At 41.0% G+C, this 22,860-nt stretch overlaps 1 protein-coding gene across 2 annotated transcripts in view; it reads right to left on the bottom strand.

The window, feature by feature from the left end:
• The window catches only part of Shisa6 (shisa family member 6), a 318,370-nt gene that overhangs the window by 169,201 nt on the left and 126,309 nt on the right, over positions 1-22,860 (bottom strand). Inside the window, exon 3 of one of the 2 annotated variants that reach the window (XM_045131023.1) lies at positions 2,830-2,925. The exons of the other annotated variant lie outside the window; for it this stretch is intronic. Within the exon in view, the coding sequence (XP_044986958.1) occupies positions 2,830-2,925 (96 nt within the window). The remainder of the gene's footprint in view (positions 1-2,829; positions 2,926-22,860) is intronic. 2 annotated transcript variants of the gene reach the window in all.

The raw sequence follows: 22,860 nt of genomic DNA on the forward strand, positions 1-22,860 counted from the left end.
AGCTAGTAACCTCTCAGTCTTGGTCATTACCCAAAACTATATCTCCTCTGAAATCTTATACAATAATACCCTTAGCCATCACACTAACAAGCTCTTATTTTTGCAAGTTACTTACCAACAATTATCATTGGTTAAAAATCTGCATATTTTCTGATTTTTAAAGCCAATTTCTGGCTTCATCCTCTTTTTAAGGTATCAGAGATAAGGTGGGAGCTATTGGCTTAACCTTTAGAATTCTCCCAGCCTATCACTCGCTGTTCATGTTCGGATTTGTGGCTTGAGATGACAGAGCACTAACTTGCAACTTGCCTTGTTGCTGAGATTTCTAAGTGGGCATCAGGGTTGTCATTTTTCTTTTGTCTTTGTCTCATTACATGCCACAAAATGCTCACCTTGTTCTTAGCATCTCCTCGTTTGCTTTATTTTCTGCTTCAGATCCCATGATGTCTCACTGGACATCAAGACTGTTCATATCCAGCCTCGTTTCTAACAAGTGTCATTTAGACGAAAACAACCCACTCACGATCACACACAAGGTCTGGAGAGGTCCTCAATGGGAAAAAAGTACTGACATTTTCACCTTGTCTCTGTCTCCCAGGTAACATCAGAGCAGTCCCAACACCATTTGGGATCTTGAAAAATCTTCTGTTCCATGACCATACAAACCTCCCTCCTGGTTCTTTATGCACATGAGAGCTTCTACCTCAAGTCTTCCCATAGGCCTTGCTTGGGATGTGGGTCTCTGTTTAGTTACCACCTTACCTGAGAGTCCATTCCTGGCAGGAGTAGCACCCTCCTATCACATGCTTTGGACTCTTACCTGTTCCCATTCTTCTCCTTGCACTTTTTTTTTTTTTTTTTTTGGTCAAGATTTGGTTTTGTCTGTTTCCCTAATGTACTGTGAGCTTCATAAGGAAAATTCGAATTTGCCTCCTTTTGAAGTACTTGATTAATATGAAGATTTCTACTATTGTAAGTTCTTGGTGTTTTAATGCAAACCACCTACAAGGGTCCAGGATAAGGGTAGAAAACAAACCACACAACTGAGAAGTCTTGGTAAGAGCTGCTTTGTTCTGTTTGACAAATCTATATTTGAAATTCTACTCCATAAGGTTTAGGTTTTCCATGAGGTTCAGGTAACAGAAAGCCAGGCAGGCCTCCCAAACAGCCCCAGTGGCCCACTCTTCCTGATAGTATGCATGCATGTCTGTAAACACACATATGTATGTGTGTCTGCAGGTCTATATACATACATATACGTGCATGTGGGAGTATCTCCATATCCTAAGGAGGACTGATTTGTGTATTATATAAGATATTATGAAAATGATGATGTGTAGCCAACAGGTTTGGGATAAAAGACATTGTAGCTTGTGTCTCTCTTTCTTGGACCATTCACACTGAGGACACCCATGTACCACACCATGAAGCCACTGAATTAACTCGTGGAGTAAATATCATGGGGGAAGAACTGAGTCCTCCATCCAGCAGCTGGCATTACTTAAGTATGTCCAACCACCCTGTTCAAGCCTTCAGATGACATAGACTTGCCTCTTATAGTGATTGCAAACTCACACGACACTCACAAGAATTCATGATCCCCCAAATTCCCAACCCACAGGAACTATATGAGATATTAAATGTTTACTCTTGTTTTAAAATGCTAAGGTTTGAAGCCATCTGCTTGACAGTGGTAGGTAATTACCATGAAGTGGATATGTGGGGCCAGAAATTCCAGGTTTGAATTGACACAAATGTCTCTAGGAGTGGACCTCTCTGTGGTTAACCTTGCAACCCATACCCCCTTCAGGAACCAGCTGGTCCCAATTTGACTCTGAAACTTTTAGTAGCCACAAATGCCACCTGTATCCTCAATAAACTTTATTTAGACACAAAGACAAAACAGAAAATACATACACAGATACAGTTATATATATATATATATATATGTATATATTTTTTTTCTCTACAGGATGAACAAACATCACAAGGGGATTTAAAAAGTAGGAGCATGGAATGTAAGAAAATACTGAAAAGTTCCTTGTTCACTCACACTTGAAACAGACACATATTTTAAAGAAAGACAGGGATAGAACATCCCAGGGTTCACATTTGGTCTATAACAGCACACAGTGTTGGGAAGGTAATCAGATGAGTCAGGAATCCAATGACTCTTGGTGTGACAGAATGCTCACAACACTAGCAGGACTCCGTTTAAACAAAGGACAGAATCGGGGAGGATTCCATACCCCTGCACAGATGCTCTGCAAGCTGCCTGTTATATCGTAAAGCAGTGTGGCAGAGACGCTAGCTTAGCTTTCATCTTGCAGTGTGAAGGTCTGAACAACCTCTACCTTTGTGTCCATGGCACAGAGTTTTACAGAGACACACTGAGGATGCTGAGACTCTCCACATACATGCTGGCTGGGAAACTCACAGTACAGAACATTGACATTGGGATATAAAATGGGGGTTTTGAAAAGGAAGGGAATAATAGCCAAGAGACAAATACACAGTTACAAATGCTGTGTCCATTGGTAGCATTTCTCACCATGCTGCCTGTGGTCCAGACCCACAGGGACCATCAGCATCTGTGTCTTGTTCCCCAGCATGGGTGGAGTGGGATGGATGTCTCTTGGAAGTCTATTGCCCTATAAAGTCACACCTGTGATTTCCTGGACACTCCTGTCCCCAGGACACTTTGCCAAGAACCTACCCCACTTATTCCCGATCCCAGGAAAGCCACTGGACTCCACACCATCTTCACATTTCAGACTTGGGTTCCCTAGGTAACCTCTGTATTTTAGTAAAAAATGGTTTCCACTGTACCCTTCGTGTGTCCTCTTCCTAATGTGACAAATCCAGATGAGATGAAGTTATGGAGATCTGGTCCTCCACTTCGGTAAGCATCCTTCCCATAATGCCCTGCAAGAAGATGGGGGCAGAATTACCTGACACATTGAGGACACTAGCACAGAAGACAATTGCAGCTCCATCTCACCCACCAACGGTGGGTGCTGATGTTCAAACCATAAGCAAAGCAGAGACAAAGTTGTCAGGGGAAAATACACTATATATAAAACATATATCACAAAGAATGTATTTCTGGAATCTGTGTGCTGGCGGGCGTGGTGGTGTGGAGTAGGCCAGATCCCTGTTCCCTAGCTCCTCCCAGCTCCCTGGTCTGGGTTCCCTGTGCTCATCTGTGTGCTGGCAGGAGCAGCGATGATGTTCAGTAAGTAGGCCAGACCCCTGTTTCCTGGCTTCTCCTAGCTCCCTTGTCTGGGTTTCCTGTGCTGGACTGTGTGTGGGCGGGCACCACACAAAGTAGGCCAGATCCCTATCCACTGGGTCCTCCCAGTTTTCGGGTCCTGGTAGGTCCCATTGTGCCCTGCGTGGTGGTGGGGGGGACTGGTCCCTGTGTGAGCTGTGGAATCAGGCATTTTGCTTGGCTATCCTGACTGGCCACTGAGTACCAACATCCTTGTTCACCTGAGTCAGAGGGTGTGCAGGCCATAGGACAAAAACCTGCTTCCACTTCAATAAAATGAACAGTCTTCCTAAAATGGATAGAAAACAATGCACAGAGCCAACGAATGTCAGAAAACTGAGAGATCTCCATCAAGGATGCCTAGTACTACAATGGAAACAGCCAGTGAAATCATAGAGAAATCAATATAAATTCATTCCCAAAATGAAAACACAACAACCAATGAGACCCTGATTAAAAAAAAAAAAAATCACTGAACTGGAAGTAAACCTTCAAAGAAAAAACAATTATATCAATGAAATTGAACAGAATTATATCCTAGAGCATTTTGCTCTTGACATTAGGCTTAGTTTGATTGAAGAAAATGTTAGACCCCTCCAAAGAGATACGAATAAATCAAAGGGTGATCATGACATGGACAATCTCAACAACCAGTTGACTAAACTTAATGAAGACTTGATTAAATGCAAAAATGAATTCTAGGAAGCATCAAGAAAAACAGAACTTGACTTGCACTCATACCTCAGAAAATGTATTTACATAATGCAAAATAGCACAAGAGAAAACAAAACTCAAATAGAAATTATGAAATTTCTCAAGAACACCTATAGAACCAACAGAGTTACTCATGTGGAAGACAGAACCTCTGACCTGGAAGACAAGAAAAAAGAAATTGATCAGGAGGCCAAAAACTTCACAAAGTTCAGAAAAATCAAGTGAACAGAATACCAGGGAACTGTGGGATACCCTAAGATGACCAAATATCCAGATGATTGGTATAACAGAAGAGGAAATCCAGACCAGAGGCATAGAGAACATATTCAACAAAATTATTGAAGAAAAAATTCAGAATCTTTCAAAAAAACAGGTGCATCCAGATACAATAAACCCACAGAACACCGGGCAGACAGGACCAAAGAAGAAACTCTCCAAGACACATCATAGTTAAAACTTTTAACCATGAAAACATAAGCAGAAAGAGAGAAACAACTCACAATATACAAAGGCAATATCATCAGAATTACACCAGATTTCTCAATGGAAACCCTGAAAGCCAGAGGGACCTGGAATGGAATGCTATGACATCAAACCCAAGATACTCTACCCAGCAAAATTATCCCTCATAACAGATGGTGAAAGGAAAAGTTTTCATGAAAAAGTCAACACTATGATTATAGAGCACTTGAGGGACTCCTCCACATAGAACAGTCAAACAACCAATCTCAAGAGCCAAAAAGAAGAAGTTCACAATAACCAAAACAGACCAGGCTCAAACCAGTACAAAATACAAGAAAGCACCAAACCCCATAAAACACATCATCATGGCAAGGATTAATTCAAACTTCACAGTAATAAACTTAAATATTAATGGATTTAACTCACCCATCTAAAGACACAGGTTATCAGGGTGGATCAAAAATTGGACCTTTCTACCTGCAGTCTTCAAAAAATTCACCTCACTACTATACATAGACACTTCCTCAGGATGAAAGGTTGGATACTTATAATCTAAGCAAATGGAAATAAAAACACAAGTGGGTGTTTCTATATTTATATCTGATAAAATAGACTTTAAACCCAAAGTTATAAAAAAGAGCAAAGAAGGCCACTTCTTACTTATCAAGGGAATGATCCAACATGTGCACATCATCACAATAAATATATACGTGCCAAACATGGGGGCACCACAGTTTATGAAACAAAATCTACTTGACAACAAAACAGACATAAACACCAACATCATCATAGTTGAAGTCTTCAATATACCATCAATAGACAGATCATCCAAGCAGATAATCCACAGGGAAATAATAATGTTCAACAACATCATAGATCAACCTAATAGACATCTACAGAACTTTCCCCCCCAACTCTACAGAATACACATTCCTCTAAGCAGGCCACAGAACCTTCTCCAAGATTGAGCATATGTTAGGCCATAAAGCATGCCTTCATAAAGTCAGGAAAACTGAAGTAACTTCTTGCATCATGTCATTCCACAATGCTTTAAAGCTAGAAATTAACAAGAGACACATCAAGAACTCCACTAGCTCCTAAAGACTAAACAATACACTTTTAAACAATAAATGTGTGATGGAAGAAATCAAAAAAGAAATTGTAAAATTCCTAGAATTGAATGATAATGAGAACACAACCTACTTAAACTTATGGAACACAATGAATGCAGTCTTAAGGGGACAATCCATAACCCTAAATGCCTTCATTATAAAGACAGTGAGAACCCTGACTGTTCATATAAAGGTGCTGGAAAAACAAGAAGTGTCCAACCCAAAAAGGTTTATACAGAAAGAAATAATCAATATTGGTACATAAATTAATGGATTGGAAACTAAGAAAACAATTTTTAAAAAATCGATGAAAGAAAGAGTTGTTTCTTTGAAAAAATAAATAAGATTGACAAACCCCTGGTCAATTTGATCAAGAAAAAGAGAGAGAGAGACAGAGAGGGAGAGAGAGAGATCCCAAATTGATAAAATAAGAAGTGAAAAAGAAGAGATCACAACAGACATCAATGAATTTGGAAGAATCATCAAGGCATACTTCCAAGACTTTGACTCCACAAAATGGAATAATCTTGAGGAAATGAATGAATTCTGAGACACATATCACCTACCAAAACTAAACTCAGAGCATATTAATCTCCTAAACAAACCTATTATATCCATGGAGACTGAAAAGGTAATAAAAAACCTCCCCCAAAAGAAAAATCCAACACCAGATGGCTTCTCAGCTGAATTCGACCAAACTTTTATTGAAGAACTAAAACCAATTTTTCTCAAACTGTTTCACATAATCAGAGACCAGGGAATCCTCCCCAGCTCCTTTTATGAAGCTAGAATCACGTTAGTACCAAAACCAGGCAGAGATGCAACAAGAAAACTATAGGCCTATATCCCTAATGAACTTAGATACAAAGATCCTGAACAAAATCCCTGCAAAGCGAATTCAACAACACATCAAAAGCATTATCCACCTTGATCAAGTAGGCTTCATCCCAGGGATTCAGGACTTGTTTAACATAAGGAAATTGGTCAATGTAATACACCACATAAATAAACTGAACCATAAGAACCACATGATCATCTCAATTGATATAGAGAAGGCCTTTAACAAAATACAATACCACTTCATGATCAACACACTGGAAAGAATAGGCATGAAGGGTTTATATCTCAGCACAATAAAGGCCATATATTAAGCTCCTAAAGCCCAAATAATACTTAATGGGGAAAATCTCAAGGAGTTCCCACTGAGATTGGGGACAAGGCAATGGTGTCCACTATCACCACTGTCCTTCAACATAGTATTAGAAGTTCTAGTCCAAGCAATAAGATAGGAGAAAAAAAATAAGAGGGATTCAAATTGGAAAGGAAGAAGTCAAGTTAGCTGTATTTGCAGATGACATGATCCTATATATAAGTGACCCCAAATCCTCCATCTCAAAACTTCTAAAGGTGATAAATTCCTTTAGCAAAGTGGCAGGGCACAAAATCAATACACAAAAATAAGTAGCTTTTCTATAGGCAAAGGACATATACACAGAGAAAGAAATCAGCGAGGCTGTCCCATTTTCAATAGCAACAAGAAAAATCAAAAAGCTTGAAATAACACTATAAAAGGATGTGAAAGACCTATATAATGAAACATTAAAAAAAAAAACTCAGAAAAGAATTTGAGGAAGACTTGAGAAGATGGAAAGACCTCCTATGCTCCCGGTTAATTAGAATTAATATTGTGAAAAAGCAATGTGCAGAAGTAATGCAATACCAATAAAAATTCCAGCATCATTCTTCACAGAGATTGAAAAAAATCTTAAAAATCATATGGAATGGCAGAAGGACTTAGATATCCAAACATTTCCTCAGGAAAAAAAAAATCCCAGTTCTACTCAGCAGTAAGAAAAAAATGACACATTGAAATTTGTAGAAAAATGGTCAAACTTGGAACAGCTCATTCTAAGTGAACTCACACAATTACAGAAAGACAACCGTCACATGATCTCACTCATCTGTGGTTCCTAACCTAGATCAGCCTGAGTTGCTGATATACTGGAATGGCATTTGGAGTTTTGGGAGGGAAGGGTGTGAGAAAATGGGAAGATTAGGGAGGGGAGCACAAAAGTTACCCCAAATTGAACCAGTACCATAGAATCCTATACCTTGAAAGTCAGACTAAAAGATGGAACTCTCAAAAGGGCCTTAGGGGGAGCACCTGAATCGAAGGACACCAGAGAGTGTGAGAAGAAACCTAACCTTAAATTTCTTCTGCTTTTCCTTCTTCTCATTTTCTTTTTAATTTCCCTTTGGGGCTGGCCTGTAATTCCCTGTACCAGGATGTGGTTTACCTCGACAATGAGCTGTGGATCAAATAGACCTACTAGATCCCCCAAAACAAACAAAACAGACTTCAGTCAGAGCACTTGATTACCCACCATACTCTGTATGGACCATGGAGAGACCTGGTTAGAATCTGGAAGAGAGCCAATCTCCAGATAATTAGCTCTTCTACTGCTGGTAGGTGCTACATAAGCTACTGGGGGAAAGTGGGCAACATCTATCCAAGCTAATCAAAATTTAAGCAACTCAGAAGTAAACAACCTGACATGATGCTCACACAAGTGCAGTAGTGGAACACAGCTATGTATGGTGGGTAACCAGTTGCTCTTGGATTGGCTACGGGACCCTCTCAGTGGAAAAAAAAAATCATATCTAGAACTGGGAAACAAGTCAGAATTATATCCAGATAATGATTTTGCATTCGAATGTCAAGCTCCCACTTATCTTGGCATACAAGAGGGTCTACACCCTTTAAATTCTCTCTAAATTAATAATGGCTATCCCATTTAACCGGTGTTGACTTCACTCTCTGTTGGAGATTGTGCTTCTCCTTTTCAGATGGAAGCAGGAACTGAGGAGATAAATGACCCAGCACACTTCACCTTGGCCCCAGCTGAAACCACCAAGGAATTGGGGAAATGAGCAGGATTGCTACTTTCTCAGTGAACCTGATATCAGAACAAGGGTAAAGGAGATAGACACTGAGGACATTCAACACCTACCAAAGCAGAGATCCCAAGACTCCTAAGAGCCCATCACTAAAGTGGACTTAAAATGCACTCAACATGGCTGATGGAATTTTGCAGAAGAGGGGCAGAAAGATTGTTAGAGCCTCAAGTTGGGACATTTGGACAGAGATATTGCCTATCACCCATAGCTTACTTCTATCCCCACAATGCATGACCCACAATCCACATGGGGTTGACCTACATCCAAAATGAGGAAGGCCTCTTTAGAAAAGGGGCAGAGAGGAGGGAAACGATGGTACCAACATGTGTTGTTTACACACTAAATATTTCCATAGCTAATAAAAAATTAAAGACTGTATTTTAATATATGCATATACACATATATTACATATACACACATATATACATATATATGCATATATATACATGTATACACACACACACACATATATATATCTATATCTATCTATCTACCGATAGATAGATAGATATAAATATAGATATAGATATACATATATATAGATATACACTACCCTGTGACTCTGTGACACTGAATAATGTTATAATTGAAGCAGAGGACGAAGAGGGGGACACATAGTTTGACTTGGGCATTTATTTTTTTCTCATTTTTTATTAACATTTTCCATGATTATAAAAATATCCCATGGTAATACCCTCCCTTCCCCCCATTTTCCCCTTGGAAATTCCATTCTCCATCATATCCCCTTCCCATCTCAATCATTCTACTTACATATACACAACACCAATCTATTAAGTACCCTCCTCCCTTCCTTTCTCTTCCCTTTAACTTGGGCATTTCTAATTGAGTACAGAACACACAAATTTTGCTGTGCAGACAGATGCTTCTCAGCCTACAACTTGGTTACAAATTCTACTCAACCCATCACAAGTTGAAACACCATAGGTCACAAATGCATTTAGCATGCCCAACCTGCTGAACACTGTAGCTTGGCAACATGACACTCTAGAGCGGCAATTGTTTCCCCTGTGACCATAGCTGACTGTTTGCCATGGCTCAGGGCCACTACCCAGCATCAGCAGAGGATTCCACCACATCTTGAAACCCCAGGAAGACCAAAGGTTCAACATTTAGCGTATGTTACTAAATGTATACTACTTTTGTATCTCTTTTTAAAAACTAGTTATTTATTTAAGAGAGGGAAAGATGGAGAGAGAGAGAGAAAGTAGGGGATGGGCACATCAGGGCTTCCAGCCACTGCAAACGAATTCCAGATGCATGTGCCACGTTGTGCATCTGGCTTATGTGGGTCCTGGGGCATTACGCCGAGGTCCTTTGGCTTTGCAGGTAAGTGCCTTAACTGCTAAGCCATATCTCTAGCCCTACTTTTGTATCTTATAAAGCAATGATAATAATAATAATAATTAATAATAATAAAGAAAAAGAAAATGTTCATTGACTCCACATACACAGCCTCCATCTTTTATTCTGTTCCTCCTTTTGTTCCTGCCTTTACCTTTGATTTCTTCCTTGCCAGTGCATAAAGGATGGGGCTGATGGGAGCTGTTCCATGCACTTGTGTGTTTATGAGTCACACACAGCCTATGGGACTACAGAGTAGTAACTGCAGAGAAACCCAACCACAGCTGAAGCTGATATTTATATTTCCTTTCTTGTCTTTTTGCCATAAGAGTGTATCCTTTATCAGCTAGATTCAGATGAAGATTGAGATATGTAAAACACAGGGAACAGATTAAATACTACAGGAGAAGACATATGTAGAGGAAGAAGTTAATAGTCTGCCTCTGACAGAGTAGGATTTTACAATGTGTTTGAATATGGGCATTATAAACACAGTAAAGACAGAATGTTCCAAATACCATCCTGAAGCATGTCTGTGGAAAAGTGGAGAAGTGTCTCTATGTTTCACAGTACCACATTCTGTATTACAAATTGTTCTTACTACTTAATGTGTAAAGTTTAAAAGTGACTAGCCACCCTAGGCTGTGGTTGAAGGACATTGAGAAATCATGGTGGAACTGAGATGGAATCCAACTGCCTTCCAGTAGCTCTCACAGTGCTAGAAAGGGCTTTGTGAGCTGCTGATGGGTACATGAACAAGCAGGGGATCCTACAAACTACAAAACCCAACCAGTCATGCAAGGTGAACACATGGATGCAATAGTGGCATATAGGCGATGGGGTAAGCAAATGTCTTCTGATAGTTATGAGGCCCCTCAGTGGGAGGATATTCATGCCTAATACTGAGAACCAACTCAGAGACCTTTGGCTTGGAGTGTCATGGAGCCTGGGTGGGGGGAAGCTTCCACTGTTCCTGGACTAACAGGAGAGGTTATGTCCATGAAAAGCCTTCCAGATGTTTATGTTAATTCACTTTGATCAGGCTGCCCTCACTCTTGTCTAAAGAAGACCTCAGACCCAGAAGAATGTCAAGAAATGAAAGATGGAAGCCTAGCATGAGACAGGTCACCTCTGTTACACCCACTAGAGCCCAGGAAACATTACAGAAGAAGATGCAGATTAAATATGAATGCTGTTGTCATGGATAGCCTGAGAATCTCCTTCAGGGATATGGTGGCAGACACTGAGGAGAATCAAAACTTTTCATAGCAGAAAATCAAGGACTGCTGAGATCTTACAACTAACGAAGACTTCTAACAAGCTCTCTAATGCTCAGAGAGCATTGTGAAAGAGGAGGAAGAAACAATGTTAGAGCCACAGGGTGCGAATATATAATCTGAGGATTGTCCCACCATCCACAGAGAGTGGTACCTCCATGATCCCATAGTAAATACAAATAACCCCACTGAGGTGGGCCTCCAGTGGAATGGATCAGGAGAGAAGGATTGTAACCTGATGAGAACATGACCTAATTGCAATATGTTCATATATGAAAGTTTTCAATTAAAAACTTTCTAGAGGGCTGGAGAGATGGCTTAGCGGTTAAGCGCTTGCCTGTGAAGCCTAAGGACCCCGGTTCAAAGCTCGGTTCCCCAGGTCCCACGTTAACCAGATGCACAAGGGGGTGCATGCGTCTGGAGTTCGTTTGCAGAGGCTGGAAGCCCTGGCGTGCCCATTCTCTCTCTCTCCCTCTATCTGTCTTTCTCTCTGTGTCTGTTGCTCTCAAAAAAAAAAAAAAAACTTTCTAGAATAGTCGGGCATAGTGTCACATGCATTTAACCCCAGCATTCAGGAGGCAGAGGTAGGAGGATCCCCATGAGTTTGTAGCCACCCTGAGACTACATAGTGAATTCCAGGTCATCCTGGGCTACAGTGAGACCCTACCTCAAAAAACAAAACAAAACAAAACAAAACAAAACAAAACAAAAACTTTTTAGAATGTAGTATATTAAAATGATGAGTACTGTGAAATTTCCAACTGGTGCACTGGAAATATTGAAAAGAGACACAAGTGTAGGTAGTTTCCTTTGGGTAGTTGGAATATGAGTGTTAATTATTTCTCCTTTCAACTTTTCTATACTTTCCAAGTTTCTTCTACAGTGGTTGTACACTTTTAATACAAAGTATAAAATGAAGATCTTGCAAAAGTATAATCCTTGTAAACAAACCAAGTAAATTTTTCTTATCGGGTGCTTTCTGAATCAGTAGACCTCAACCCCGACCCACATCCAAACCATAGAATAGGTTTGAAAAGCCTAGATGCCCAGACCATGTACAGCAATTCTAACACAGATATGCAGAGTCAAGGCAGAACAGGGATAATGTGAATTACTGATGAGATCAACTTCCCTTGCATAATTAGAAAACAATCCTAAGCTAGGTTTGTTCATTGACTACTTGCTGGGACCTTCTTAGATTTTATTTACGTTCAGAGCTACAGTACTCTTTTTTCTGGAAGGTGGAGTCTGGCCCCAGTCCTTTCCTTCTTATTCAAGATCTCAAACCTGAGCAGGTATCAGAATGAGTAGGAACATTTCAGAAAGATTGACGGGTCCATGCCAAGAGTGCCTAATTCAGCAGACATGAGACAGGGCTTAGCACCTACAGCTCCAAGACTATGATGCTTCTGGCCCAGGGGGCAAACTTAGACAATGCCAAAGCCTCCAAACCACGCTAACGATCTGTGGTTTCATAGCACTATTGGGGCTGCATTATCGGCTTCTGCTCATGTGACAGCACCAGCTGTACTCCGGTACCCGCAGAAGTGTCTTTCTCAGGGGAGAAAGAATGCCTTCAAGGTGTGCTCCCGACTGAGAGAACACCAGGACTATTCTACCATAGCAAACACAGTTGTTCCCTACCCATCTCACCCAACCACAGAACAGAAAGAAAGGGAGGTAACAATTGAAAGCCCTCATAAATTTGGACCTCATTAATTCAGAACCTGTGAGACATCTTGAAGAATTTGGGCTGGTTTATTTTTGTGCTCCTTCTAAATAAAATTTTTTTGGTAAACCAATCAATACTGAGGAAGATGGAACATAAAGCAAGGCCTGTGGTATTTACAAATCATTCCTACCTGTCAGCTAGAACAAGGTCCTTCAGGATGACACATTGCTCTAGTATATTGGGGCTCTGCTTGTTGGTTAAGGGAACTAAAGTTTGTGGGCCAGAAGGAGGAACAGGATCTCTGTCCATGTGGCTTTTTGACATTTTCTAGTATTTTTAAATATGTAAGATCCATTCCATATACTGTTTACTTGTTTTATTCAATACTTCCCATAAAGCTTTTTGTTGTTTTAGTATTATTTTCTATTTTAGTGGTCAAATATAGGTAACAGGATAGAATTCTGCTGGAGGATGAGTAAGCTAACACTTGCATCTAGTCCCGTGGCTCAAAATACTATGTTCATCCCATTGTGTTGAACTTAATTTCATGGTCCCAGTTAGAGGTTAGTCTGGAGCCCATCCAGATCTGGTTGCCTTCCAAGTCCAGAGTCTCTTTAAAGCCCTCACCCTCATGACCTGACAACTGAAGGCATATTTCTTCTTTAGACCTGTACCCAAGATATATAGTGGAAATGTTAGGTAGGGAGAAACCAGTTGGTAACATCTAAGTTCGTAGAAGCTGGATATAAGTTGGGGAAAAAAAAAAAAAAGATGAGCTGAGTATGAATGAGGCAAGGTCAGGAGTACTGGGCAGGAAGAAAGAATTCTAATTGAGTCGAACCAAATGAAGTGTTATGTGAAAACCAAGTCTACAGGTTCCTTCTGTTTGCTATTGTTTAAGACAGTGTAGCAAGTACTCACTCATTTCTGGGACAAAGTATCCAACCAGAAGCTGCTTAGGGAAGGAAAATACTTATTTTGGCTTAACAGTTTCGAGAGGCACTTTCATCATAGCAGAGGAAGCATGGAAAAGCAAGCATCCAAAGTGTCACAACTTGTCACAGGAACATGGTAGAAAGAAGCCACAAGAATGGGCTAGCAAGTTTTATCCAGTGAAAAATCCTCAGCAGCAACATGCCTCCTCCAGTAAGGCTGCACCTCTCAGACTCTACCATCTGGGGACCAAGTATAAGATCTAATCACAAATACTTGGGGCTATGGGAGGGGCACTCTGCATTTATACCACCACAGACAGGGTCTCTCTATGGACCTTAGGCTGAATTCAAAGTCCTCATCCTCTGGTATCCAGTGGTGGGATCACAGGTATACACCAGCACACCAACTTTCTTATATATTTTTAAAAACATATTTATATATTTGTAATGAGAGGGAAGGAGGGAGAGAGAGAGAGAGAGAGAGAGAGAGAGAGAGAAAGTGACAGAATAAGAGATCATGGGTGCACCAGAACTACTTATGCCACTGCACATGAATTCCAGATGCATGTGCCAAGTTTTGCTCTGGTTTTACTGGAGAAATGAACTTGTGCCACTGGACTTTGAAAACAGCTCCTTTAACCACTGAGCAATCTCTCCAGCCTCTTCGTGTTTGTTTTAACTAACATTTTTGGCACATGCTCATATATTTGAATATGTGTATGCAATGCACACATGCATGTTTGTGTGGAGGAAGTGAAGTCAACATGATGCCTCTTTAATCACTGTCCACCTTGTTCTATTTGAGACATGGTCTCTCTCACTGAACTCAGAGCTCATGATTGGTGGGGATTACCCAGCTGCCAAACTCCAGTGATGTTCTGTATCAAATCCCCAGCACTGGGATTACAGGAATGTGCTACTACACCCATTGTTTACTTGGGTGCTGGGAATGCCAACTCAGGTCCTTGTGTGTTCACAGTAAACACTGTACCATCACTGAGATACCTCCCCAGCCTTCCCCTTATGCTTTTCCAAGCATCCAAACCATCTCTAGGTTGTTTTTTTTTTTCTTTCAGGTGTTTGGTCACCACAACAAGAAAAGTAACTAAGTATCAGGTTAAGGAGGTGCACTTTGGCCCAAGGACCACATGACATGAACAACCCCAGGGTCAAGGTCTAGAATGATTAAGTGTATTCACTGTAGCCTCTAAATGAACAAGGGAAGAAGAGATGGTGAAAGCGAGTCCTCATACAGGCAGGCAATGAGCACAGGCCGAAGTCAGTGTTTCTTTTGTTTCATGGTGATGCACAGAGCTGATGGACCGATGCTATGAAGAGGTAACCCCAAATTCATTAGCTGGAACCCAAACAACCATCCTCCATTCCACCTTGTAGCAAATATCCTCAGTGTGTGCCAACTTGTCTGACAGCAGAGCCAGAGGCCAGAGATGCATAAACAATGACCAAACTGTGATTGCAAAGAAACAGCCATGTATTTAGCAAGGCTTCAGGCAGAAGTAAGCAAGGGCTCCGTGAAGCGCCTGGTCAAGTAGCATAAGTAATCTCCATGTCGCAGTATAGAGTAACACATGTTTCTGATCCAAGCCAGGAACAAAGGTGGCTCCAGAGCATGCATGCCACCATCTGTGGAGGAGCATCAGGGTGGCGTCTCTACCAGCAGTTCTGCCGCCGTGCTCTCATCCTCCGCACTGGTCACTCTCTTCAGAACACAACGGTTAGATTCTAAGCGCTCAGCCTCTCTCCAGCCTGCCTTGACTTCCTGTCAGAATCCCATGCCCTTCCCATATCTCTGCAGGAGCCCATGAGTCAGAGGGACAGTACAAAGGGACAACTGTCCCAGGCAAGGGGAGATTAAAGCAGAGAGGTCAGAGGCTGAGCTCCTGGAGCTGCCCAGAGCTGCTGACTCTAACAAGGAAAGATGCTGCATGGAATGGGAAGAAAAGTGAGATCGTAGCCCAATGGTGGTTTCTGTAAGATGCAACCGAAGTCTACATCTGTGAAGTGAGATGAATAGCCATGGGAAAGGAAACAAACCAATCAGGACAGTCTGCTCGCAGTTGCAGACCTGGATGGCAGAATGGGCACAGAGTGAAACTGGTGAAGTAGAGCACTCTCCAGGAAGGACAAAAAGACAACTTAGGAGTCATACTTTATTTAAAATAAGACTTCCTTTTATAGCTAAAAATGAGATACAAAGGGAAGAGAAGGGAAGGGAGGAGGGTACTTAATAGGTTGGTATTGTATATATGTAAGTAGAAGAATAGATTAATGGGGGTGAAAAGGCCCAAAGTGATGTCATGAGAGGAGATTGAGTAAAGGAAAGGTGGAAGGAGGGCTAATCAAAATCTGAAAGGATATAAATAAATCAAGTGGAATCCTTCAGTTTTGGACAATGGAACACTCAGGAGCCGTAGATCATTGCTAGAAAATTTTCAGTGCCAGGGATGGGGTACCTTCCAGTGAGTTGTTGGCCAGGGAGGTCCCTGATGCCTCCAAAACATTATAGGCCATTGCCGAGGCCCTTGGTTTCCCATCAGGAATAGATGGTAAGACCCTATTGCTGAAGACTCTACATACTTGGGCTGCAAGACCACTGAGAAATCCTGCTGGAACTGAACTGATAACCTCCTCCATGTAGACCAGCTGACAGAAAGCTGGAAGAAGCCATTCTACATGTAGTTCAATGGGAGAAAGATACACAACCAGGGAAGATACTCAACAGTGGACACTGCAAGCCTTATAATGGGCCAAATGAGCAAATGGGTGCAATAGTGACACGTCTGTCATGGTGGAAACCAACTGCCCTCCAACTGGACTGGAGGCCCACTCCATGGGAGGGAATACATCTCTGATACTGAAAACTTAAAACAGGGGTAGTTATGAGCCCTAGGGTTGTAATATCTGCTGATGTCTGGATAAGTGTATATTTATATTCTATGCTTATCAAACTGCCCAGTAAGCACTTCTCTTAATATCCATACTCTTATATTAATGCTACCCTCACAAAAAATCTTCTCATTCCTCAAAGAATCTCCTCTTTTCAGATGGCAGTGACCTTGGGACAATTCAGAAGGTATCATGGTGCTGGAAAGAAGTAACTAGAATACTGAGTAACATCTCGATCACACCTCCAAAAGCTCAGGGTCTAATGCAGAAGAGGTGGCAGAAAGAATGTAAGAGCCAAAGGAAGGGTTGGACTCCTTACAACGTGCTCCCTCCAGACCAATAAAAAAAAAAAATGGCCTCAATATTCATGACCTCATAGTGTCTGACACTACCTACACAAGACCATCATAAGGGGAAGGAAGGACCAAAGGACCATGGCATCCAAATAGAGGGGAGACTTATTGAGATGGGGAGTGGATGTGTTGGAGAATGGAATTTCAAAGGGGAAAAGGGGAGAAGGGAGGATATTACCATGGGATATTTTTTATAATCATGGAAAATGTTTAATAAAATTGAGAAAATAAAATAAAATAAAAAGACTTCCTAAGGAGGAACAAAGGGATGGTCCAGAAGCAATAATCAAAATGTTAGAGCCACATGTTGGGACATGATGCACAGAGACATTGCCTCTTACCCATAACTGATGGCTACCCCCACAATGCACAACCCACATTCCCCAATGAGGAGGGTCCCTGCAGAGGGGGAAGGACAGGGAGGAGGCTAATGATGGTACCAACATGGCTGTATACACACTTTGTACGTAACTAATAAAAAAGTGATCAAAAAAAGGTTAATTTTTTTGTTGTTTTCCTGTGCAGATAGAAGAATTTCAATGCTTAGATCCAAAGAAAGAGTCAAGTATCAGATTACAGATTAGAAGGGATGAATGTCTAAATATTTCTGGAGGAACTGAAATGCTACTAAAAATGAAGAGGGAAAAGCCCAAAACATCAAGGCAACTTCATAAATCATGAAACCTATAGGAACTGATGCAAGTTTCTTGGGAACATGGAGATTTGCTTCCATGGAGGTAGGAGGGAGGCCCACTAAACCCAGAACTCAAATGGCATCATTTCAAGTTTGTCTTTGACACAATAATGCTACCCACTTCATGGGATGCTGAGTAGTTTAGATGAGTTTATGCACATGGTTCACATTATGCAGGCTTTAGAACATCACTGCTAGAACTCTCTAGAAGTTTCCTGATAATTTTGGAATAAAGATGTTTTGATTCTATTCTTCTACCTTAAATCTCATGGGAATCAATGAAAATAAGGGAGAATAAAAAAAACTGCTCAAAATATTCAGGCTTTTCACTAGGCAGAGATAGAAAACTTGGTTAAAAATATAATCTCCATGGGGATGACCTGCATCCCCAATGAGGAGGGTCCCTTTGGAGGGGGTACAGAGATGAGGGGAAGGATGGCACCAACACGTGCTGTCTCCCAAGTGAACAGGGAACTTCAAGTTGAAACCATAATAAAATATCATTTCATTACTAGTAAAATATTTATATTTCCCTGACTTGGATAAGCATCCTGATTGGAAGAGTAACTTGGTCCACAGTCTTTGGAAAGATCTTTGGCAGTATTCAACAAAGTCTAATATGAATACTGTAGAACTGGAGACTCTGGCATAGATGTCTATCCTAGACCAGCCATTCCACATGTAAACAAGGAGCTATACTCAGACAAGTTCATGTGCACCACTACTTGTGAGATCAATCTTCCCAAGAGACAAGAGACAAATCTGGTGTGCTTGCCAAATAGAATCCTACAGCAGTGAAAATGAAATGTAATGAGAGGACTTCACCAGAGTTCTGGTTGTCAACATTGTTGATCCTCAGTGGTAAGCTGAGCACACAAAGCTGACGGAAGAAAAACAGGCAGCATGCTGTCAAGGGAGTTCTGAAATATGCAATATAACATTTGATATTGTTATAGGACATGTGCATATGTAGCATTATACAAATACAAAGACATTTAGCAAAAAGGATAAATATAGATTTCAAGGGAACAGTCACTTCAATACGTAAGAGGGAAAATATAGTGGACAAAGGGCATACAAGGTATTTCTGGGTTTTATGTCTTACCCTGAGAAGTCAGAGACATGTTTTGCTATTGAATAATTCTTGTGTGTGTGTGTGTGTGTGTGTGTGTGTGTGTGTGTGTGTGTGTTTTAGGACAGGGTCATGATATATAGCTCAGATGACTTTGAACTTAAGATACTCCTACCTTAGTCTCCCCAGTGCTGCAATTACATATGCACCACCAAGTAGGATTTTTTTCAATATTCTCCTTCTTTAGTACTGTGACTGTAATCTAGGACCTTGTGCACACTAACCAAATGCTGTACCACTGATTTATATCTCAGCCTCAAATAATTCTTTATTCTACTTTGTGTGTAAGATAAACAGACTTAATGATACGTTAGGTAGTGCGTAGACAAATTGGATGCATTATAGATGAAGGAAGGACAGGTATTGGATAGATTAAATGGCTCTGTGATTAATAGACTGGACAATTGTGTTGATTAAATAACTGTTGGTCAAAGATGTTATACATTGCCAGACTTTTCTTCAAGAATAAAGTCAACAAAGAATCTCCAGTTTTAAGAACTTGGGAACAAAACACCCACTAGACTAAGAAGTTATCTGACAATGAAATCTGGCAGCAGAGGGAAAACTATCAAATTTCTAAACCCATGACTGCACGTATCTGTAATCTTTAAGCAGTCCTGCAACTTGAAAATTCATTAGGGAAAGATTGGTAGAGAGGCTTACACTTAAAAAAAACCTTAATAAATTGTCTTGTTAAGGGGCACGAAGATGCTCTGGAGAAGGTGGTGTGCAGGTAGGGTAATAATAGTACACAGTGGGGACGAAATCAAACTGAGCCGCTTCAGGGACAGAAGGAGCAGCTCTCCACCTCCAGAGCCTGCTTGCAATGCAGAGCATGTCCTGGAACCGATGAGGAGCCAGCCTCTGACAGCTGAGATGGAGCTCGAAGGGCACTGAGGCCCAGCTTTGCAATGAAACAGATAGCATAAACTCCTCCGTGGAAAATTTAGCCCAGACAACAGATAGAACGCGAACTAAGCCCAGGTATGGTTGTTCAGTGCATGGGGATTAAGGGCTTTCCTACCAATAACATATAAACTAGAAAAGTACACACAAAATAGGCATCGCCCCTTCCATTTCCAAGAAAGCAAGCAAAAACATTTTAAGAGCTAAAATAGATATAAAAATGATTAACCTTACCTCTTAATTAAGGAAATGCAAGTGAAAATAGGAGGTACTTTATTAAAGAAACAATCAATATGATAAAATGTAAGAATTCAATGGTACTGAAGGCCAATGGAATAGACATCTTCATTATTGCTCATTGGATAATGCCAATCAACTAATGCTGGGAATTTTCCCTATATACCAACTTTCAACTTTTTCTACATTTTATGAGCCAGGGTAAATAACACATGATTGATTGCCCAGATCTTTTGTGTATGGAGGACTGACTAGGGGACTAGGAACACTGTAGTGATAAAAGGATATGCAAGTGTAAAATGATGAGCAGAGCTGTGTAGACTGATGTGAGATTACCATGACATAGGAAGAAAAGGAGGAAGAAGAGGAGGAGGAGGAAGAGATAACGCACAGAGCAGTGCGGCAGTGTAGTCTCTTTTATATAAAGAATGTTAAACATTTATACAAACAGAATATCCACTGAAAGTAAGATGGTCTATACAAATATTTTTATGGAAATAATCATACACACAAACTATTAATATTTGATTTCCTTTGGGGAAAGGGATTGCGATGAAAGTAAAGCTATATTTACCTTTGATTTTTATTAATTTACCTTTTAAATTTTCTAAACATAGATAGGTTTATTATTATTATTTTTTACAATATTGGTAGTTAATCTAAGATCACGAAATAAGGTAAGGTTATGGTCATTTTTTCCCTTCTTGGTGCTTCTTTAATGATTAAAGACTCTAATAAAAGTCATTTTATAAGAAGAACAAAGGCCAGGAAGCAGGCAGCGCCACTGCTCCTTGTGTAAATGACAGATGCTAATACCCACCTCACGAGACGGCAGTGAGGATTAAAGGCAATGACGTGTACCTTGCTGATATTCCACACTAATAATCCTTCAACAAATTGTTGTTACACTTGTATTAAGCCCACAGTCTTTCCTCTTTCCCAGAAAGGGAGCTCCTGCAGGTGGCGAGGAAGCTCTCACTATGCATGTGCTGCAGATGACGTGGGGCCAGAAAGAGGCTCAGTCAGGAGTTGCTGTGGACAGTCCCAGCCTTCCCATATGGAGAAGCCCTAGCTCCTTCCCCTTCCCAAAATCAGGTAATTTCTCCAGCTGCTCTATCAAGGTAAACTGAGGAAGGCGTGGTTTGATTTTAGGTTACACTGACAAGGACTGCTTACTAGCTTAAAAGTCTCCAGCAAGTAGTACTGAAAATATACTGTTTAGTTCCAATGATAATTCTAATGCTCTGCTCACTAAACTCCACAAGGACCATGTCCTCCTTTACCTGTAACTGGTAGAACTCTTGGTAAACATTCCTCTGGGAGGTCTTCTTCTGCCTGGGCTATGGCCTAGGGAAACAAGTACCATGGGGCCAGAGTCATGCTCAACCCCTACCTCATGAAGATGGAGTGTTGACAGCGGCGAGGACTCAAAATAAACAGAGAGAGAAGAAACCAAGAGCAGTAAAAAGGAATATTCTGGACATGATCTCATTTACTTTTAAAATGGTGCCCTTCATTTTACAGCTCTTAGAAGATCTCATCAGATGTAGAGAAACGCAGAAGAACCAGACAGGGTAGGGGGAGATCATGAAGTTACAATCCATCCTCACAGTCTACCATGAAGGTGTTTTGAAACAAAAACTAAATGAATAAAAACATAAATATGTTTTCAACACACAATTCCAGCTGTAGCCAAAGGCAAGGGAAATGCAGTCAAGGGTGAATTCTAATTCAGCCTCACCCACTGGAGAATTCCCTCAACATCTCTTAAATATTATATAGGCTAAGGGGATGTTTTGTCTGTTTTATTTCGGGGGGGGTGTGCAAGCTTATGTTTATTCATAATTTGGTATAGTAATGGACAGGGTCTGAGCTGAACTTAGCTCATACACCTAACTTTATGGTTTTCCTAGACTTTATAATATTTAAATATCAAGACATTTCACAGATGTCTACACTTCAGCTGCTTTAGGCAGAGAGAACCCTTCAAATGCAGATGCCCCTATCTGCATCCCATTCCTGGGTCCTGAGCACATCCTGTCCTTTAGCTGCTGCTTTGCTAGAGGCACAGACCCTTTGGCTGGGAAGTGACACATAGGACTGTGTTTACTCCCTCAGCTAAAGCAGGCTTAAGGCTCTGCTCAGTTCCAGGGCTCTTTCCTCCTCGGGAAGTTCTCTTCATGGAGAGTGGAATGCAGGAGTCTTGCTGGACCCAGGCTACAACTGAAAAGGAATTGATTCAGTCTCACTATGACTGATATTTAGTCTCAGTTCTGTTTCTTCTTTTTGGTCACTGATGACTCCAGTTGTCCCCTCTGGATGTGGCCTACTTCTCTTCATCCCATCATCCCCTACCTCCCCAAATCTACCATCATTTTCCTTACTTATGTCCAAGCCCTCCTCCTCCTGATACTGCTCTTTTCTCTTCTTTGCTTATCCTACCTGTATTTGTGCTTCATTTTGGCCATTCCTTCCCTTCTTCCTTCCATGTTTTCAAGTCCTCCCCATGCTGCCAGCATCTCCTTGCTCCTGCTGCAAGGGCCCATGTCTGCTCCACTGTGCACCACCTTTGGCCCTTCTGCCATCCCTGGCCTGTCTACCACAAACCCCTATTTCCTCCAATTCCTGTTTGTGGTACAGCTTCTTCTTTTCTCTTCTTCATTTTTTACATTTATTTTATTTTGTTTATGAGAAAGAGAGAGAGAGAGAAAGGGGGGGGAGGGAGGGAATGGGCACACCAGAGCCTTCAGCTGCTGCAAACAAACTCCAGACACATGCAGACACATGTGCCACCATATGTATCTGGCTTATGTGGGTCCTGAGGAATCTAACCTGGGTCCTCTGGCTTTGCAGGCAAGTGCCTTAACC

Source organism: Jaculus jaculus, chromosome 12 (assembly GCF_020740685.1).
Source record: "Jaculus jaculus isolate mJacJac1 chromosome 12, mJacJac1.mat.Y.cur, whole genome shotgun sequence".
NCBI lineage: Eukaryota > Metazoa > Chordata > Mammalia > Rodentia > Dipodidae > Jaculus > Jaculus jaculus.